The sequence below is a fragment of the Vulpes lagopus genome, chromosome 4, assembly GCF_018345385.1.
Source record: "Vulpes lagopus strain Blue_001 chromosome 4, ASM1834538v1, whole genome shotgun sequence".
NCBI classification, from domain to species: Eukaryota; Metazoa; Chordata; class Mammalia; order Carnivora; family Canidae; genus Vulpes; species Vulpes lagopus.
In genome coordinates this window covers 62090160-62109717 of record NC_054827.1, presented here as the reverse complement: position 1 = coordinate 62109717, position 19558 = coordinate 62090160, and the positions used below count along the sequence as shown (strand labels likewise).

At 41.9% G+C, this 19558-nt stretch overlaps 1 protein-coding gene across 1 annotated transcript in view; it reads left to right on the top strand.

The window, feature by feature from the left end:
* The window catches only part of MAN2A1 (mannosidase alpha class 2A member 1), a 161144-nt gene that overhangs the window by 124008 nt on the left and 17578 nt on the right, over positions 1 to 19558 (top strand). Inside the window, exons 16-18 of the mRNA XM_041752130.1 lie at positions 478 to 592; positions 13638 to 13771; positions 17172 to 17313. Of these exons, the coding sequence (XP_041608064.1) occupies positions 478 to 592; positions 13638 to 13771; positions 17172 to 17313 (391 nt within the window). The remainder of the gene's footprint in view (positions 1 to 477; positions 593 to 13637; positions 13772 to 17171; positions 17314 to 19558) is intronic.

Here is a 19558-nt window from a genome sequence, read left to right as displayed (position 1 = left end):
ACTGTGGTTAAACAGTGTCTCTGAATCCTGCTTTCTGTTTGCTTAGATGACTCCCCGTGGTCATCCTTGCCACCTGCCCTGACCCCTGAGCATTAGGGGGCCATGGTTATAATAAATGTTTGCCTGGGAAAGTGTCACTGCTGCAGAATGAATGGTATTTCTAATAAATAACATAAGGACAACATAGAAGGGTTTTGACTAGAAATTTTTATAGCTGGGGGGAATGTTTGTAGATCATTTAGGACAGTCAAGTTGTAAACATTTTTATTTTCTATTTTCAACACTTTTTGTCTAATGAAAAACCTTATATTCAATTTTTATAGCATGTGCATATTCTGATACCTTGTAAGGTTTGGTTTTCACTTGAAATTACAAATATCAGGTGTTATGTATTTGCCACTGTGGAAATCATAATAAACATTTCTTGGAAAAGTTAAAAGCTGAAATTTTTTCCTAAAAATGTCATTTCCTCCTCAGCCTTATGTTTACACAACACTGCCCTTTGTCAGAGTGCAACACGGAAGGTTCTATTCGGACGTGACTTGCTTTTTTGAACACGTTACCCATAGAGTCCGACTGTACAACATACAGGGTAAGAAAACAGAGAAGCACAGTTGTATAAAACACCTGTGTACCGGTTCTTGAGTTTTTTTGCGTGTCATTCCTAATAAATTAGCAATTGGTTTTTGAGCATGGTATGCTTGCCATCATATTTACCGTGTGGTTTAAAAATCTAATACTACTTACCTTTTGATGATCAGAAATGGTAAAACATTTAACTCTACATATACATGTCCTTTTGTGTATCTTCTCTTACCTGTCATAATATTTGTGTTGGTCATGAACTCACTAATTGGAATCTTTATTTCTAATATTTAAAAACAGCATTTTGCTTTTTTTTTCCTTTTCTTTTAATTTTACAAAATCAAATACTGCTTTGGGTTAGTTAGTGGATCACCGTGTCAGAAATGCACTCACTCCGCACCCGCTAGGGCCTGCCTTAAATACGGAATGTATTACAATAGCAGGTATTACTGGAATTTAACTTTCTTTTAAGAGAAATGTTTATATCACAGGTTCTTTTTGTTTACGACTCTTTACCTGGTCCAGTGTAAAATCAGGTGATTGTTTATTGCTCTTCAACAGTGCTGAGCAGCATCTTTACCAGGCAAGTGGCAGTAGAGAGGCTTTTAATCTTTTTAGGGACTTAACCACGGGCAGTGGCTCTTGTCCTTCCTTAGGGTTTGGGCGGAGCCGTGGTAACCCAGACACTCTCAGAGTTGCACATTTATGTCGGTTGATGTTGAAAACATTCACTGTTTTTAGAATGGAGTATTTTTTCCACCCACAGATTTAGTCCTTGTAACCAGACCACTTACCTTGGTATCAACTCTCTTAGAAAAGGACCTCATAAAAATGCCACTTTAGATTTCTCTTTGCTGTAAGCTAGGCTGAAAAAGTTAGAAAAGGAAATACTGTTTCCCTGAATCTTTACACCAGTAGATAATAAAGCATTTAAAACTAATGATAAACTGTATGGGCAGGCACTGTTTGCTTTTTTTTAGGTCTTGTGGGGAAGCGGAGGGTATGATGTTCAGGGAGTGTTCACTTGGCTGCCTACAAGAAAGTCTGTGGTTCTGAAGTGATCTTTTATTGAGTTTTCTAAAATCTCTAGTAAGTCAGAAACAATATTTTTGACCATCCCTTTCTCCTCTTACATAAGCCATTGTTCAACATCCCTGAGAGCTCTAAAATTATACTTTGAGCTATCGCCAGAGGTTTCATTTTATGGGTAGAAAGTACCGTCATCACGCAGAAGATGTGCTCTTCTGCTTCAAGATTTTCTTAAAAAAAATCGTAACGGAATAGTTCTTCCTTGGGTACAACACGGTGCCCACTTTGGCCCAGCCCCCGTATCCTCACGCATGGCTCACCGCTGTTCATCGGCAGGTGTACTTAGGGGATGGGCCGTGTCGCAGAGTTAACGCGGAAGCAGCCCACCAGAGAATTCCGACTTCTCAGTCAAATCTGTTTGCTTAATTGCTTTTGCTTTTGTTTAAATGAGTCTGTCACCATCGCAGCAGCTCCAGAGTTTTCGCAGGTTGTCCAGGGGATCCGGAGCTCATCACAGAGGATGGTTTCTGCAAATTAGAGGCCCCTCTTCTTCTGCTGTGACAGTAAGCTCAGTTTGCCGTCATATCCCGGTGGTGGATTTGGAAATTAATAGGCTCTGACTTGCCTGTGTGCTCATCCCAGCAAACATGCATTCATCAGACCTTAAATGCCTTTCTTTTCCCCCCTGCTGAGCCGTCCAAATGCCCAGTGGCTGAGTAGTGGTCCCTTAGCACCCCTGGTTCTGCTCCAAGATTTAACGGGCTCCCCGCCCTCCAAGGCGACAGTGCCAGCCCTCACGTTAGTCAGTTAAGAAATAGAAGTTGTTCTCAACTAGGCACTTAGAGTGTTAGCATCACGGAAGTAATAATAGAAAAATAAGGATGCAGACCTCAGATCGCCTCTGGATGTCACAGTGGATGGAATCAAGAAGCTGAAGCCTTTGTGTTAGATTTTTGTAGCTTGAAAGCAGAAGGCCTAAGAAGTCGGTGGGAAGCGACAGAGAAATAGGTTAGGTGTAATGTGAAGTTAACTTAGAGTGCTTCTCCAGGTGAGTTTTGCTGTTCTTGCCTGGATTGAACCTGAAGCCAGCGTACGTAATGATTCGAAGCGACATAGCAATCTTGTTTTTCGCTCTCAGGCCCAGAGCATTTATTTATTTTCCATCGTGGAAGTGGTCAGTGGGGGAGGGAGGTACCAGTTCATCGGAAACCATACATCCTCCTGGGTTTGTATCTGAGCCCCTCTCAACAGTTCTCCCTCGTGGGAAAAATAAGCCCAGTTGTGGAGGGAGAGCCTTTTCTCAGTGGCCTCTGTGACCTGCTTCTGTCCTTTTCTTCACACCCCGTTGCGTGAAGCTCACGTTGTCTGGCTCCTGGCTTGTTGGGGTTCTAATGACATCACTGATCGAAATCTAAGGAAGAGATGGGAAGTCTTCAGGGTGTTTGGGTCGTGAGGAGCTCAGAGTGCCGGGAAGGGGTCTGGTTACGCTGCACCAAAGCAGCTATACTATGAAATACTTAAAAGCCTGGGGTGTTTTAAACTTTGGCCTCATGTAAACCAGGCATCTGGTGATCGATCAAAATAACATGGACAGGATGTGGCTTTGCGTCGTAGGTGTAAAGAAAACGGCAGCCAACTTCCATGCTGTTGTCGATCGGTTTGTGTTCAGTATTTCTTAAAATAACACAAATATCTACTTTGAATTTGACTTACGAAACTATCTTTGGATATATGCTAATTTTGCCCCCCTTTAAGCTGACCAGATGCAGTTGTCTGAATAGAGCCTGTTTGTTGTAAGTACCTCATTTATGAGCCAGAAAAAAATGAGGCTTGGGGAAGAGAAACTATTAATATTTTATGATGAGATACTATAATTGTATGAGGTGACTAAACCATTACTTATGCAAAAGATTTTATTACCTCTCAGCAACAAGGGTAAAGAAACAGAGTTGATATTATGGATATCTGTCTTTATTGAATGTCTATGCTAAGTCTTTCAAATTCAGTGTGTTTGAAGTATTCTTTTAAAAAACTAAAGTGATGCAAGCCTGATAAAATATTCTTAAATTCCTCAATCTCTGTTTTAGTTACTCTTTGACCATTTTCTACCCAAAGTAACCTTAGGCCCAAATTAGGCTTTGAGAGAAAACAAAATCAAGAACAGAAGTCAACCAGCACTTCCCAAATTGTAAGAACTGTGTGGTCATCATTGATTTTGCAACAAACTGAGTTGGGAGGCGTGGGTTTAACCAACTTTAGTTTTCTCCCTTGGTGTTTTATATTTAAGTTTTCGTGTCTCCATTTGCGTTCTCTCCAGCTTCTGAAGATGGTAGGAGGTACGGTTTAGAGTCCTCTCTTAACATCATTTAAGCTATTAAAAAACACACTGTGTTTCTTTTCATTATTGTTCAGACATTCAAAAGGTTTCTAGAAATATTAAATTAGAGGAAATCTTGGTGCTCACTAATTTTAAAAGATCTACAAGATCAGAGGGATTTGAGAGATTTCTAATGAAACGTAATGTTTTGACTTATATCAGGTTAAATAAGAAATCCAATTTGCAGCACCCATAATTTAATGAAATGCCCTTTTGGAACTGTTTTTTTTCTTCCCCCAAAGGATGTATTTAGTTTGTAGAAAATAATATTTTTCTGGAGGAAAAGGTGGGAGACGTGACGATTAATTTTTCTTCTACTGTAATCATCTTTCATTAAATTGAAGCTTTAAGTGTTACCAAACAGGCTACCGTTTTTTTTGTTGATCTTGAGTTGGAAGATGGAACGTGATACAAGCAGAAGCCCCTGCCACCCCCCTGTGTTGTATTTGATACTGTACCATCACAACGAGTACACACCTTGCAGTGACATAATGATCAGAAAGTGACATTTGCTAGCTGTGGCTTCATTTGTCTTCAGAGCTGTAATTATTAGGCTTTGCTGCCCTAGTTTTCTGACATCAACAGCTACTTTGAAGAATTAGGTTGCTATGGGTTACCAATGTGTCATGTACATTTTATCTAGCACAAGATTCAGGTTCCAGATCTGTTACCATACATACCTTCAAGCTTTTGTCCCCCCAGGACTACGTTCTCCTAGGCAGGTGTTTGTGAGTGAATGAGTATGTGTATAAACCATGGTTCAGCCCTTAGGAGAAATATCTAAATGCAATACTTTTGCCTATTTTCCGCCACGTATTATGAAAGTACTGTCTGTAATAGATCTTGCTAAGAGAAAGCAAGTAGCCTGGAGGTAAAATGTAATGAACTGCCATCAAAAAGTATGGAAGAAAAGACTTTCCTTTGGCTAAAATGACTGAATAATTTCCTTGCGTTGGGTATGGTTAGCATTCAAGAAGAGATTGCTTAGTTTTTCTCTGTTTTGAATATATAACATAATTGGATTCATAATGTGACCCTTGACTTTGAGAGAGTCAAAAATGAACTTCATCTAGTTAAACACAGAATCACATTGGGAATTAGAGATCTGAATCCTTAGTTGCACCGTGAAGCCAACCACAGTGACCTTGAGTTTGCCCTTTAATTTCTTACATACTCAGTTCTTTAAACTCTAGAAAGACTAAATGGTCAATTAGGTATAACCATTAAGGAGTCTTCACAAAACCTAGTATCACATAAAGACTCTGTCGTGCTTAACTCCTTGCTCCTGAATTCATCTTCTCAGGATGCTTGAATCTGGGCCTTCCATCCCTGGAGTCCTCCTACTTGTAAACAAGGTCTCAGAGCTTCACTGAAGTTGTTTTTATTTTTTAATTTTTTATTTTTTTTTTTGAAGTTGTTTTTATTTCCATAAAAAGATTCATGAGGATATTAAAATGGTTTGCAATCAATCTCTCACTTCCCCCCCCCCCAGGTCTGTGTTCCATATTTAGTTTAAGAGTAAAAAGCATTAAGTAAGTTATGGCTAGGCAGACTTAGGTAATTAAAACATTTTTGGAATACCATAATACGCAATTGACTGCTAAGGATTTTTTTTTTCCTGTTAATTGGAACTTTTAAAAATTGAAATAAGTAGCTATGTGTCGAATCTGATTATTCCCTACAGGCATGAAAGAGAAGGTTATTTTAAGGGACTATAAGCACATTCTGGGTACACAAATTCAGAACTCAGAGGTTATCTTGGGGGCTGTTTGACAGCAGCTGCTGTGTTGAAGGCATAGCTTCTTAGCAGGGAAGCATCATCCCCCACAAATAAGTGTTGTACTAAACTCAGATGAAGGGCACAGGGATGGGAAATACAGGCGAAGTGTGATGGTGAAGAGCTTGGGCTCCAGAGTCAACGCACCTGCATGTCACTTCCAGCTGCCATCCCAGCTCCGCTGCTCACCAGCTGCTTGACCTTGTGGAGGTTATTTCCTCTCTATCCTTGGTTTCGCCATCCTTAAAAAGGTGACAATATCAGTCTACCTCATAGGAGTGTTGGAGGATTAACTGAGTTAATATATGTAAAGCCTGGCACGTATGAAGTCTCATGTCTCCTTAAGAGGATGTGTGGGCTTCGGGCACCTGGGTGGCTTAGGTGGATAGGTGTCAGACTTTTAATCTTAGGATCCAGAGGTCAAGCCCCACTTTGGGCTCCACGGTGGGTGTGGCATCTACTTAAGAAAAAAAAAAAAGAGGATGTGCAGGCCAGATGAGTTAGACTTAAGTGTTAAAAAAAAAAAGAAAAGAAAAGAAAGTGGCCATTGAGGGTTGGGGGTATTAGGGAAGATTTGATAAAGGAAGTTGAAATGCTACATCCTCAAGAAATGTTACTTACGTAGGCAGAATGGAAAAGAACATTACAAAGCATGAAGGGTTCTTTCAATTAGACTCCTTTGTCCTACAAGAATTTGGAAAAACTCTCTATTACATGTACTTGAGTTGACATCTAGTTTTTCTTTATACATTTAAAAATTTGATGGGCAGCCCGGGTGGCTCAGCGGTTTAGCACCGCCTTCAGCCCAGGGTGTGATCCTGGAGAACCAGGATCGAGTCCTATGTCGGGCTCCCTGCATGGAGCCTGCTTCTTCCTCTGCCTGTATCTCTGCCTCTCTCTCTCTCTCTCTCTCTCTCTCTCTCTCTCTCTGTGTGTGTGTGTCTTCCATGAATAAATAAATAAAATCTTAAAAAAAAAAAAGACTTGCACTAGCCATTTCTGAGGCTCTGACATGCTTTTCCCTTTAAAAAAAAAACTTGCAAAGGATATTTTTTCTGGAATATAATAAATATTGACATTTTAAAATAAGCATATCTAGTGAGTAGCAATTGGATTTCCAAATCATGCATTTTTAAAAAGGCCTGAATAAGATCTTCTTTAACAGTCAAATTTCACATCCTTATTTTTTCCCTTGAACTCCTATTTCTATTTTATCTTAATGTAATATTTTTATGTTTGAGAGTCTTGCTATTGATCAAACTTTCATTACCCTTTATGAAAGAAATATATATGTATATATGTATGTGTATATTAAGTTTAAAAATTCTGTCATTCTAAAAGTAAGGATTAAATTTGTTCCGAATTGAGTTATAAAAGTTATTGTAGTATACCATAGAACCATTCTGATCATTTATTTCATGAACTAAGGGAAACCTTGCTCTCAATGGAAGAACCATATGTACCCTTTATATCTCTCTATGTTCATGTATCCATTAGTGAATGTCACTTAATTCTAGAATGAAATGGGTTTCAGCATCGATTCTTCTTAATTTCTGTCTTATAAATGTAAGGCAAAGAATGATGTTACCCTAAATAAGTAGGTGGGTATGGGAGGAGTTCTAAGGATGTCATTCAGTCCCTGGAACGCTTTGCGAGTCCTATGTCATAAATCACAAAGTAATCTGTTGTCAAACATGAATTTCAATCTCTTATTTTTAATGGCCTACTTGCCTGACAACTTGATTAGATACACCTTCAATTTTGTTGAAAGCAAACAATAGAAAGTCAGGTGTTTCAGAAAAAAAATTGTTGCCCAGCCATTAAAGTCCAGCCAGACTCCAGTATTACAGAGTATCTTTGCTTAGTGTCCACTGGAGTTAGGATGACGGAGTGATAGGGTACTGCTTCCTTTTTGGTAAGATGGGAGGAGGAATGATAAAAGTGTGGGTTTTTTGTTTTTTGTTTGTTTTTTAAAGATTTTATTTATTCATGAGAGACAAAGAGAGGGGGCAGAGACACAGGCAGAGGGAGAAGCAGGCCTCATGCAGGGAGCCCGACGTGGGTCTCAATCCCGGGTCTCCAGGATCACGCCCTGGGCCGAAGGTGGTGCTAAACCACTGAGCCATCGGGCTGCCCTGTTTTTTGTTTTGTTTTGTTTTTTAAAAAAGAAAAACTGCTTGTCTCTATGGTAAGATCAACTTGAGAAATGACTCCATAGAATCAAAAAAGGAAGAACTGCTTACCTCGTGGTGGGATCAACTTGAGAACTGAGAGTCCACAGTCGGTCTGCAGGCACCTTGGACGGGAGCAGGTTTGGGAGAGCAGGAGGTAGGCGGGTTCGGAGGGGCCGGCGGTGTGGGGGCTGCGCCGACAGAGCACCGTGGTTCTCCGGCCTCCTTCCCTCGCTGGGACTGTGGGGAAGGAGACAGGGAAGCTTCGGTGTCGTGAGCTCTTGATCCACTTCCTGTGGGAGTGCCGTAGTTAGATCTTACCTGTTTGAGATTTAAATGTTACTGATGTAGATGTTGTGTTCCCTCCAAGACAGAGCTTCCAAAAACCAAAAACATGTCGTTTCTTAAAATCAGTGTTTATTAGGAAAAAAAAAAGAAAAAGACAGCTTCCAGTTTTATTTTATTTTTTTTCTATTATTAAGTCTTCAAGTATATTGTAGTTACCTGGTGTCATCTTTAACCAAAATTTGTATTCTGGGGAATCAAAATGCTACACCTTTCCTATCGTGCCTTTACTTCCGTGTCATTTTGAGAATTACTGAAATGAAAAGCCTAAAGGACGTAGACGAGTGCCTAGCTCATAATAAGTTGATCAGTAAGTCCAAGTCCAAGACTTGGAATGAAATTTACTCAAATTTGTATTCACGGAAGCAGATGTTAAGGTTTTCACTTGTGGAGAAATAATCAATGTGAACATTTACAGACCTGGAAATCAGCAAGCACCTCGGGGGATAAATTAGGTCGTACAAGGGATAGGTAAGTTGAATGAGTCAATATGGAGAAAAAGGTCATCCAGTCGTGGGAGTTATTACCGTTTTTATTCTTGGCACTTTCAGATGTGAGTACAGTTTTTGAAAATGATAATATTTGCTTTTTAGAAAAATCCTCTCCGTATTGACTTACTAAATTTATCACTGTTGTAAGAATTGTCATTACAGTTTACGTGTTGAATGAAGCGGTGCGTACTAGTTCATAGCCCCAAGTGTCAGCTCCCGTTCATTGGAGAAGTTGTAGTGAAAATAAATACATAAAGGGAAGCTATTTTTATATTTCTTTTTTTTAAATTTTATTTATTCATGAGAGACATAGAGAGAGAGGCAGAGACACAGGCAGGCGGGAAGCGGGCTCCATGCAGGGAGCCCTATGCGGGACTCGATTCCGGGACCCCGGGGTCATGATCTGAGCTGAAGGCAGCTGCTCAACCGCTGAGCCACCCAGGCGTCCCTCTGATAATTTAAATACAGAACAAAATACTCCCTAAATTGAAGGGATACTACTTAGAATTACAAGCCCTGGTTTTTCAGGACAGGTTTTTTTTTTTGCTGTTGTTCACTATTTATTGTTAACAATGGTTGTTACCATTGCCCAATTTGTGCTCTGAACTCGTGGCTCAGTTACCCCTTCTGCCCAGATGCAGATTCGAGACAAAGGAATGAGGGCAACAATGAGATCGATAACCTTGCATCTTTGCCCCAGAACCTGTATTTTAAGGACACTCACCGAAGACCTGGCTTTGAATCTTAAATGGGTTTTTTTGAGGGTTTATTTTTTACGTGATTTTGTGTCTGTGTCAAATTCAGTTGAACACCCCCCTTGGGTGCTCACCTTCGCTTTTCATTTTCCTAGGTGGGTGTGGGCCAGTTGCTGTTGTTGCCTCTTACTGTTAGGACCTGTCCTAATGCTATGTTGAGCGCCACCAATAAAATGCTGAATTCTTGCCACGTGTGAGTCAGGCTCTCTCTTGCTCTTTCTCCCCAGCTGCTGCCTCTCGCGCCAATAGCCACTGGACTATGGCGAGTAGTGTCTGATTCCTTAGGTACACTCCTTGGAGGGGTATGCTTTGCATTTCAAGATAAGGTGGTTGGTTGGTGGAGAAGATGGGGCCAACTCCGAGACCCTGCCCACATAGGTTTTGCGACGATCTGATGGTGCAGAGAGACACTGAGAGGAGAGGAGGCCTGGACTCCACATGCTGCGTGGAGTCATGGCCCCGGGCGTTCCCCAGTCCCACCCTCCCCAGACACTTCCGTCTGCCTTTTCTTTCACACATGGACCATGTGTCACCGATGCCTTCCAGGTTTTCTAGCCACATAAGGCAGAGTACGCTTCTCGGTTTCATTAAGATGGTGCCAGGCAACAAAATCCAAAGGTGCCACCTCCCTGCCCTGACCCCGTGCCAGTCATCATCTTTGTTCCTTCTTTCCTGGAAAATAACCCTCTTTTTAAAATGCTTAAAATAATTGTCATGTGCACAAATGATACCAATATGTACTCCTTTGGCAAAAATCCCACACCGTGTAGTCTACGCAGAACCTGTGGGTGACTCCTGTCCTGTGCCCCGGAGAGGCAACCCGGACGCCTGTGCACCCACATGCTCCCTCGTGCTGTCTCACGCACACTTGCACGCACACCTGTACAGGGGAGGAATATTACCGTGCTTGGCTTTAGCACGAGGCTCATCACGCCGTGCAGATGCCGCTCTTGCCGTTTGCATCGGGCCTGCCTGAGCCGGCCCCGGCACCCCCTGGCCCGCCCGCCGCGGAGCTTCCCGTAACGCGGCCATGCGGGCAGCCTCGCTTCCTGCCCGTTGGTGGGCACCTCGCCCGCCCTCCCCGGCGTCACCCTGGCACCCGCACCCACTGGACGTGCCTGTACTCCCGAGGCCTGTTCGCCTTCGCTGGATGCATGAGAGCCCCGTGTGCTCCCTTAGTCTCTCTTACTGTATTGGCATCTAAAGGGACTACTGCGACACTGAAAAAAGATTTGGGGTGGTTTTAAGGACATTTTGTATTCTCGCAAGCCTGTCCCGTAATTACTTTGTATTATTTTTTTAGTGTCGTTATCATTTTACTACTCAGTTGAGTAGCGCCTGCAGCATATGGGGGCCCAGGCCAGCACCCTCTTCCCCCTTAGGAAATGCCCTGGAGGCAGCCGAGCTGGCGGCCGTGCCCGGAGGCCAGGAGGCCCAGAGGCCCGGAGGCAGGGAGGCCCGGCCGAGAGGCAGGGAGGCCCAGAGGCCCAGAGGCCCCGTGGCCTGGTGTCAGCTGCGGATCCTGCACCCATGGCATGCCGCCCTCTCTCCCGGCCCGTCCCCACCCCACCCCTCACATGGCTCCCCCCCTTCCCCGGACCGAAGAGAAGCCCTGGGAACTCCTGGCCGGCCATGCCCAGGGGGTGCCCCTTGGCAAAGGTGCCTCTTGCCACCCAAACGGCAACGATTCTGCGGGTCCCCGATGCTGGGGCTCCTTCCCGGGCCTTCCAGCGAGTTCTCCTGCGGGACGGCCCGCTGTGGGGGACTCTTGGCCTGGAGTAGGAAAAGGTCCTTTATCTCCCTCACACAGATTCTTCTTTCAAAAGTAATAAGTTAAAAAAAAGTCCTAAATCCCCTCTGATAACTCAGGGATACCTCTTTGCTTCAATCACCGTTGCAAGGTCTGGTTTGTTCATAGTGATGTATCAAGTGTGACCTTATTTTAAAAGCCTGTCCTGGCACAGGATTTAAACGAAGTCTTGCGGGGTTGTGAACAGACATCGAGGCTCCTTAAAAGGACATTTAAGCATTTGAGCATAACACTGTGCTCCAGAAAGATGATTTTTCTCAACAGAAATGACTTCTTGTTGCCAGAGGTAATAGGAAATTAATTTTTTTCCCGAAGCGTGTTTTTTTGGGAAATGTTTTCCAGAGACACATGACTTGAAATTAAGGACACTCTCCTTTGTAAGACTTTATTTCATTTCGTGTATTCTGTTGATCCCTGAGAGAAAACCCAATGTAGAGAGAGGAGAAAACCTACAGTGCTCGAAACCCTACAGATGCCTCCGTAGATGCGGCGTTCCCCCTAACGCTACACGGGAACTTCATCCCTGGTGCTGCATTTTGTGTGTCTGGCATCGTTGCTTTTGTCAAAGTTTATCTGTTAAAATTCTGCGTACGTTTCATTGGTTTTGGAAAACACTCCGGTTGATGTAAACCTACTACAGGGGAAGTTTGCGTCTAAAGTAATACATTCCCTGGTTCAAAGAAGGTAACTGTTGTCCTAGCATCAGTATATGTGATTTTTTTTTCCCCCTTTTAACTTCCCAATACCAGGGAAGCTGTTTGGGTCAGCTCTCTTGGCAGGTTCTTCTGGTAACTGTCAGAAGGGAAGGAATGTGTATATTCAACTGGGCGGGCGTTAGGGGTTCAGACTGTGGCCGTAAGCAGGAGGGAAAAGGCCACCTTCTTCCCCCACTCCCGGAGGTCCTACTGCTCATCACAGCCGTGTGAACATAGTAAGCCGTTGAAGTCCTCTGGGACTGGGGTCATTGACTTAGAAGAGTAGCCTCTCGCAGAACAGAACTGTGAATTCTGAAAATCCCATTGATGGAGGCCTCAGCCCATCACAGTCCCCGGCACGCGCCTCCCATAAACCTCCGGGGCCTTGGCAAGCTGCATTTACGTTACTGTCCATAAATCCCACTTCCTCAAACTTCCTCCCTTTGACTCAAACTTCCTCCCTTTGACTGTTTGCTTTCACCTTCTCTAAGCCCTGGGGATGCTTCTTGGCTCCCAGAAAAAAAGTCCTTACTCTGTTCTCCTGCTCCCCACTTCCCTTCATGTGACCCTCTTTGTCTAAAGAGCGTGCTGGTTGTCCCACACTGTTCAGGTCACGTGTGAGGACTGGTTGGTCACGTCTAACAACCGCAGGTACGGGTCCAAGGCTCTCAGAACCTTCAGAACCTTCCGCCATATGAAATAGGATAGGGCCAGCCTTTCTCCATTTGACTGCTTGCTTTCCTGATTGCTCTTTCGTAGAAGATCCTTTATCTCTTCTACTCAGTCTGTATTACAAGTGTGAGATTTCTTCCTAACTCCCATCTCCATCTCTGAGATAGACCCGAGCCTTCACTGAGGACCAGAAGATACAGTTAGGGTAGCATGACAGATAGGAATTAGTGAACACTGTAGGCTTATCCAAAAAAATAAGTGCTTGATACACCTGGGACTTCTCCAAGCTGTCCTCTGCTTTATATAGCAAAGGGCAAAATGAATCACTCCATAACAAGGGGTCCTAAGAGATACCAAACTCAATTAAAATCGATTTAACTTCTGGGGAGCGCTCCAGATTATACTCCACAAATACTAATACGGTAATATCAGTTTCGGCCATAAATCATCTCATTGGATCTCGTGTCCCTTTTCCTAGATTATACATCATGGGCAATAATAGGTTGTCTCTTGAACCAACAGAGTGTAAATGTCACTGCTTCAGATTCCCGGTGTGTCTGGGGAAAGGCGAAGAAGGAGGTTCAAGTGGCCCTATTGGGGAATGGCAGTACTGGAGATAGGCGAGCGTGTCTGCTTTCCCCTCCAGGACCCGCTGGAGGATCATTTGCATGTTCTATTGCATCTGCGTTTATCTCTTCCCAGCCTCTTCATCCTTCTGTTGAGTTACATGTGTTTTCTACCATCTGACAGTTAAAAAAAAAGAAAAGAAAAGAAAAAGGGTGAACAGTGGCATAGTTAGCATGAAAAATAGTGAAGATAGGAATAGAAAACATGAAAATGTGTGTAACTTTGGAAGTTCTCTACAGTATATTTAAGAAAGGTGGAACAAATAAATTTTTTATTAATGTGTATATATTCTTTTAAATTTAGGAATAGACGGGCAGTCTGTGGAAGTTTCAAATATCGTGGACATCCGAAAAGAACATAACCGTGAGATTGCAATGAGAATTTCCTCCAGCGTAAACAGCCAAAACAGATTTTATACTGACCTGAATGGATACCAGGTGACTTTCCTTTAAATATAAATGTCTAAGTACTGGCTATAATCATGCATGACTTTTATATGTGATAATGGGCCAGTTAAGCGTATCTTTCAAAGGCTCTGAAATTAAGTTTACAAATTAACTCTAAAGTAAAACTGAATTTTAACAGGTACTTATTGCTTCTATATGCAACCAGATTTCCAAAGTTAGAACAAGTATTTGAGAGATGGGTTTGTAGAACATCAGATTTTAAGGATGTATTTTTTTTCCTTTTTAAGATTTTATTTATTTATTTGAGAGAGAGTGGGAGAGCACTTAAGCAGGGGTAGCAACAGAGGGAAGGGGAGAAGCAGGCGCCCCGCTGAGCAGGGAGCCCGATGCGGGACTCTATCCCAGGACCCCGGGGCCATGACCTGAACCTAAGGCAGCTGCTTAACTGACCGAGCCCCCAGGTGCCCCAGGATGTATTTTTTCAAAGACAGATTTGGTGACTGTTTGCATGTTATAAGTGTCTTGATACCAATATATATATGTATTTATTGATTAAAAGAAGGGAAGAGTTTCCCTGAAAATTAAAAGAACCCATTACTGCATTATACATTTAAAAGTATATATGTAATAAATTAAATATACACAGACCATTTTCTTGAGAGAGGAAAAAACATATACTCCATCAATCCCTAATTACGTTTCTATGAGACCATGTATGGGTGTTTACCTTTATGCACACACACGTGGACATAGACATAGACACAGAAATGCAAGCATATATCTGTTTAGAAATGTGGGTGGGTGTGCATTTAATCAAAATGTTCACAAAATAGTTTGAAGTAGTAATGAGAAAATGGACTCAAAATTTTTCTAGATTGTCAACTCTCTAATTTAATAGGCCTCTTTTGATTGTTACCTAAATTTCTGTACTCAGAATATGTGTTTGATAACATATCTTTGAAATAATACTATTAAAAACATTAGTGTGTTTTTGAGACATTAGCATTTTAGAGATTTCTGGCTATGAATAGAAATAATTTCCCAACAAATGCTTTTACTTTGTCTGATTTTCAACTGGGTTGAGTGGAAGGGATTGTGAAAATTTTCTCTTCTACAATTTCCTGCAAAGGTTAAATTTAAACCTTTTTCCAAAGCATAAAATATTGCATTATACACTTTGAATTTACATGTTAATTCTTTCACAGCTGTTTGGTTTTCAAATGAAGCCCCGATTTTATGGTGATTCATTTTCCTCGTGTACAAAAGAAACTCTTTTCTTAAAATGTTACAGAAGCAATTATTTGTATGTGTGGGTGTATACATGAATGGGGGAGAAAAACTTAGTAAAAGTGGATAAAAATGTGAATTTTTAAGGATCGAGCATTCGAATAAATGGGAAAATATTAATTCTAAATTTGTGATCTGAGTATTTCTGCTTTTTTTTTTTTAATTTTTATTTATTTATGATAGTCGCACAGACAAAGAGAGAGAGAGAGGCAGAGACACAGGCAGAGGGAGAAGCAGGCTCCATGCACCGGGAGCCTGACGTGGGATTCGATCCCGGGTCTCCAGGATCGCGCCCTGGGCCAAAGGCAGGCGCCAAACCACTGCGCCACCCAGGGATCCCGTATTTCTGCTTTTTAAAGAGGCCATTTTTTAAACCTTAGGAAGAGTGGTCCTTGGGCATAACTAGAAATCTAGACCCGCAGGTAGGCGGTGAGGGTGGCAGCCCCATCATCATGACAGTGAATGTCCTTTTCACTGAGTATACAAGTTAATTTGAATGGAAAGATCAGGATTAGAAAGATGAAATGGAGAATCCCTTTTTTAAAGATTTTATCTATCTGTTCATGAGAGACACACAGAGAGAAGCAGAGAGACAGGCAGAGGGAGAAGCAGGCTCCCTGCAGGGAGCCCGACCTAGGACTCGATCCCAGGGCTCCGGGGTTACGGCCTGAGCCCAAGGCAGACGCTCCACCACGAGCCACCCCAGGCGTCCCAGGAGAATTCTTTCGTAGTATCTTTTCATTTTTTTCTATTTTTTAGCATTTTACAGTTGTTCCTTTAGTTTCTTAATTCCCTGGGCCTGTGATACAAATTACCACCAACGAGGTGGCTTAAAACAACAGGAATTTACTCTGTCGCAGTTCTGGACACCAGAAATCCCAAACCAAGGTGTCTTGAGAGCCACACTCCCTCTAAGGGCTCCAGGGAGATGTGCTAGCTTGCCATTCCCAGCCATTCCGGGCACCATCAGCTTGCAGACCTGTGTGCCTCTGCCGCCACAGCATGCCTGCGGTATTGTCCTTGGGTCTCTCTGTGTCTCCCCTGCGTGCAGATTTCCCTCTTAGGAGGACGCCGCTCACCGGATTCGAGACCACTCTAATCGGGTATAACTGGATTATGTCTGTAGGGATCCTGTTGCAAAATAAAGTCACATTCACGGCTTGTGGCTGGCCATGAATTCTGGGGGACACTATTCAGTACGGCCAGTAAGTTGAAGGACGCCCTACAAGGTTGTCGTAAAGACTAAAGATGGTATTGGTGAAACACCCAGTACTGTGCCTGGTGCTGATGGGCGCTCAGTACATGTTCTCTATTACGTTAACTTTGTACTTCTTTCTTTCTTGAGAGCTTTGTCAGACTTTTCATGAGCTGAACAGCAGAGATGTCATTTTTATGTGGTGTGTGTAAGATACCTGATAACACAGGCTCTGTTTGATGTCTCCTCCTGAGGTTTGAGTGAGTCTCCTTGACCCCAACCAGCCTAGTGCACTTTCAGTCAAAAAATAACCGTATTTCACGCATTCACATGCTAGACCAGGAAAAATTGAAATACGGAACTGTCTTCATTGAAACTAAACAAGAAGAGTAAGCACTGAATAATTCTTGAATACAAATACGAGTTTTATTATTTTAATGTAATATGTTAGAGGATTTGATGAGGGGATCTGTAGTATTTATTAAAACTGATTCAAGAATCATGAGATTTTTTTTAAAGGGGATAGAGAGCTATTATGCTTAGCATTCATTACAAAAGCAGTGTGTTAGATTTAGATGAGAAATGAATACTTAATACCTTTATAATTTGTTTTATGCAAATATTGGAAAGCTAGAAGACTTTTGTTAAGGATTTTTATTCTGAATTTAAATAGGAATGCCTATTTTAAAAACCTGGATAAGTCCTAACTTTCTCACTTAAAAGTTTTCTGAGATCCTTGTGATTTTTTTTTTCATATTGTTTCGAAGACTTTTAATTTTTAAAATAGCTCTTCCTATGAACAAGAAAGGATGCAATACCTTTTTCTCTTTGGAAGAAAATCATCTATAGGCAGTACTAATTTTTTTAAAGTACATCTGTAAATATCATTTGATTTCTTCTTCTTCTTTTTTTTTTTTTTTTTTTAAAGTCAACTGTTTGGTCTTGTAGATTCAGCCTAGAATGACAATGAGCAAATTACCTCTTCAAGCAAATGTGTATCCGATGACCACAATGGCCTATATCCAGGATGCCAAGCATCGCTTGACGTTACTCTCTGCTCAGTCTTTAGGGGTTTCAAGTTTGAAAAATGGTGCGTATTGTTTGGATTCTTTTTTTGCTCTTAACAAGTTTCAGTTCCAAGTGTATAATTTTTCTCTTGGTCATATGTATTAATTATCGTCTTCAGACACCACCTGCCTTCTTTTGAGGACCAGACTATTTAGTTAATTTTGGTTTTGTGAGAATAACATAAAATAATGTATTTCCTCCATCTTCTGTGAAGAATGAGGGACCTCAAACTCCATGAAACCATTGCTTCTTAAAGATAATTTATCTCTCCTGACAGCTCGTGGTTTGCACAAGCCTCTGTCATTGTCATAATTGAATGGCTGTGGAAACGCTCTGGAAGGCAAAGAGGAGAGGGTGCTGGGAGAAAAGTTAGAAATTCCCAGGGTTGCCCAAGTTCACAAAGGCGGGAGGGAAGGGTTCAGCCCCAGGTCCTTCTCTGAATCACATCGTCCCAGGGCACTACCACCTGAAAGAAGAAAGGGAGTTGAAATGACACAGATGGACGGGGGGGGGATAAAGAGATAAAACTTTAAGGATTCCAAAAGAGAGAACTAGAAAGAGAAAATAAATCATAGACACAGATTAGTGTTTATAAAGCCTTCTATTGGTAGGTGATGCCCTTTATAATATGTATTTTTCATGATCATTTCTTTGCAGTTGCTCCTCTCTCTTACATATTAAGAGTTGCTAAGACAAATAAATATTAAGAGCCAGGCAGGAAAAGGAGCGCAGGTGCCTGGCGTGTGTACCCTTTGTCACAAACCCACTTTTTATATTAGGCTTATGCATACGTTCTGAACATCCGCCCACACAAAGCATACTATTTCTCATTTTTATTTGTGGCTTTCATCACACAAAATCAGGAGATGAGGCCATAAAGACATTAATGCCATTATAAGAATAATAACAGCCTCCCACCAGGGTGCAGGCGGGGAGCGCGGGGCTGCCGCGTGCTGATGGGACAGCCGCCGCTCAGCGCCAGGCCGTCCTCGCCATGCGGAGGGGCCAGTTTCTGAGGAGCCCAGAAGTCTGGAATTTTTTTTGTTTTGATTTTTAAAAAATTAAGTCAACATTTACAGATTGGGACAGTTTCCCCTAAAATGCCTAGATGTTGTTTGGGGGCATAGGAGCTGTATTTCTCAGTTCACCTTTATCAGGGGAAGGGACATAACCGTCCAGTTGGCGATTGCTCCAGTCCTAATGTCTAGCTCCCTATGTAAGAACCCAATTCTGAGAATTCAAGGCGGGGTTTAAAGATGGGTGGCTCAAGAGTCTTACCTGGCGCAGGTGCCCTGTGATAGGCACCCAAAGACGTTTGAATACCTGCAAACATGAAAACAATTTGAGTACACTCCAGGAGATTTACTTAGGCTCACGTATTGTGTGGACTAACATTTGGAGGCAGAAAGAAGAGAGAAATTGTGCTGATCTGGGTGTGAAGCCAGATCTAAGATTTAAGATCAAGCCCTAGGTGGCCACGGGGCAATTAGTCTCAGTGCCCGAGGAGCAAATTCTAGACGGTTGTGTCCTAAAATAAATATGGAGGTCGTGACAACCAAAATTCTAACCATCGCTGGGGGTTTTATGGATCCCTAATGAGAGAAGAAACAACTAAACAGACTTGGATTGACTGTGTCGGAATAATAGTCATTAAAATATTTTGTGTATTGCTTTTTTATGTCAAACGATCACTTTAATACCATGACAAATGTGAATGGGCGGATGGATGAATACACATATATTTTTAAGTATTTATGACTAGGGTTTTTTGTTTTTTTAGTATAAATATATGACTGTGGCCCTGGGTGTTTTTTGTTGTTTTTTTTTTTTTTTAGTTTGTTTCGGTTAGAGTTTTTTAGTGTTTTTTTTTAGTTTTTTTTTTTTGTTTTTTTTTTTTTTAGTTTGCAGTCTCAAAGCCTAACAGCTCACAACTTAAACTAGAAGAGGTGTGGAATTATTACACGGCAAATGCAGGAACCAAATATGACCTCTTTCTGAGCTCCAGGAAAGAGGAGAGTTGATGCCACTTATAATAATACCAGGGAGGGAAGGGGGTATGTGGCGGCTGTCTCCAAATCCTGGGGTTTCTTCAGAGGATCACCAAGTATCGAGTAACCTAAATTGTCTTTCAAATCCTTGTTAGACTCTGTGCATCTGTATTTGTCTTGTTATTCAGTGTGTGATGTACGTTCCCTTAATGAGCCTCATAAACATCTTTAAATTCCAAATGCCGCCACTAAAAATTTTGGAGGACGTGATTTACATTT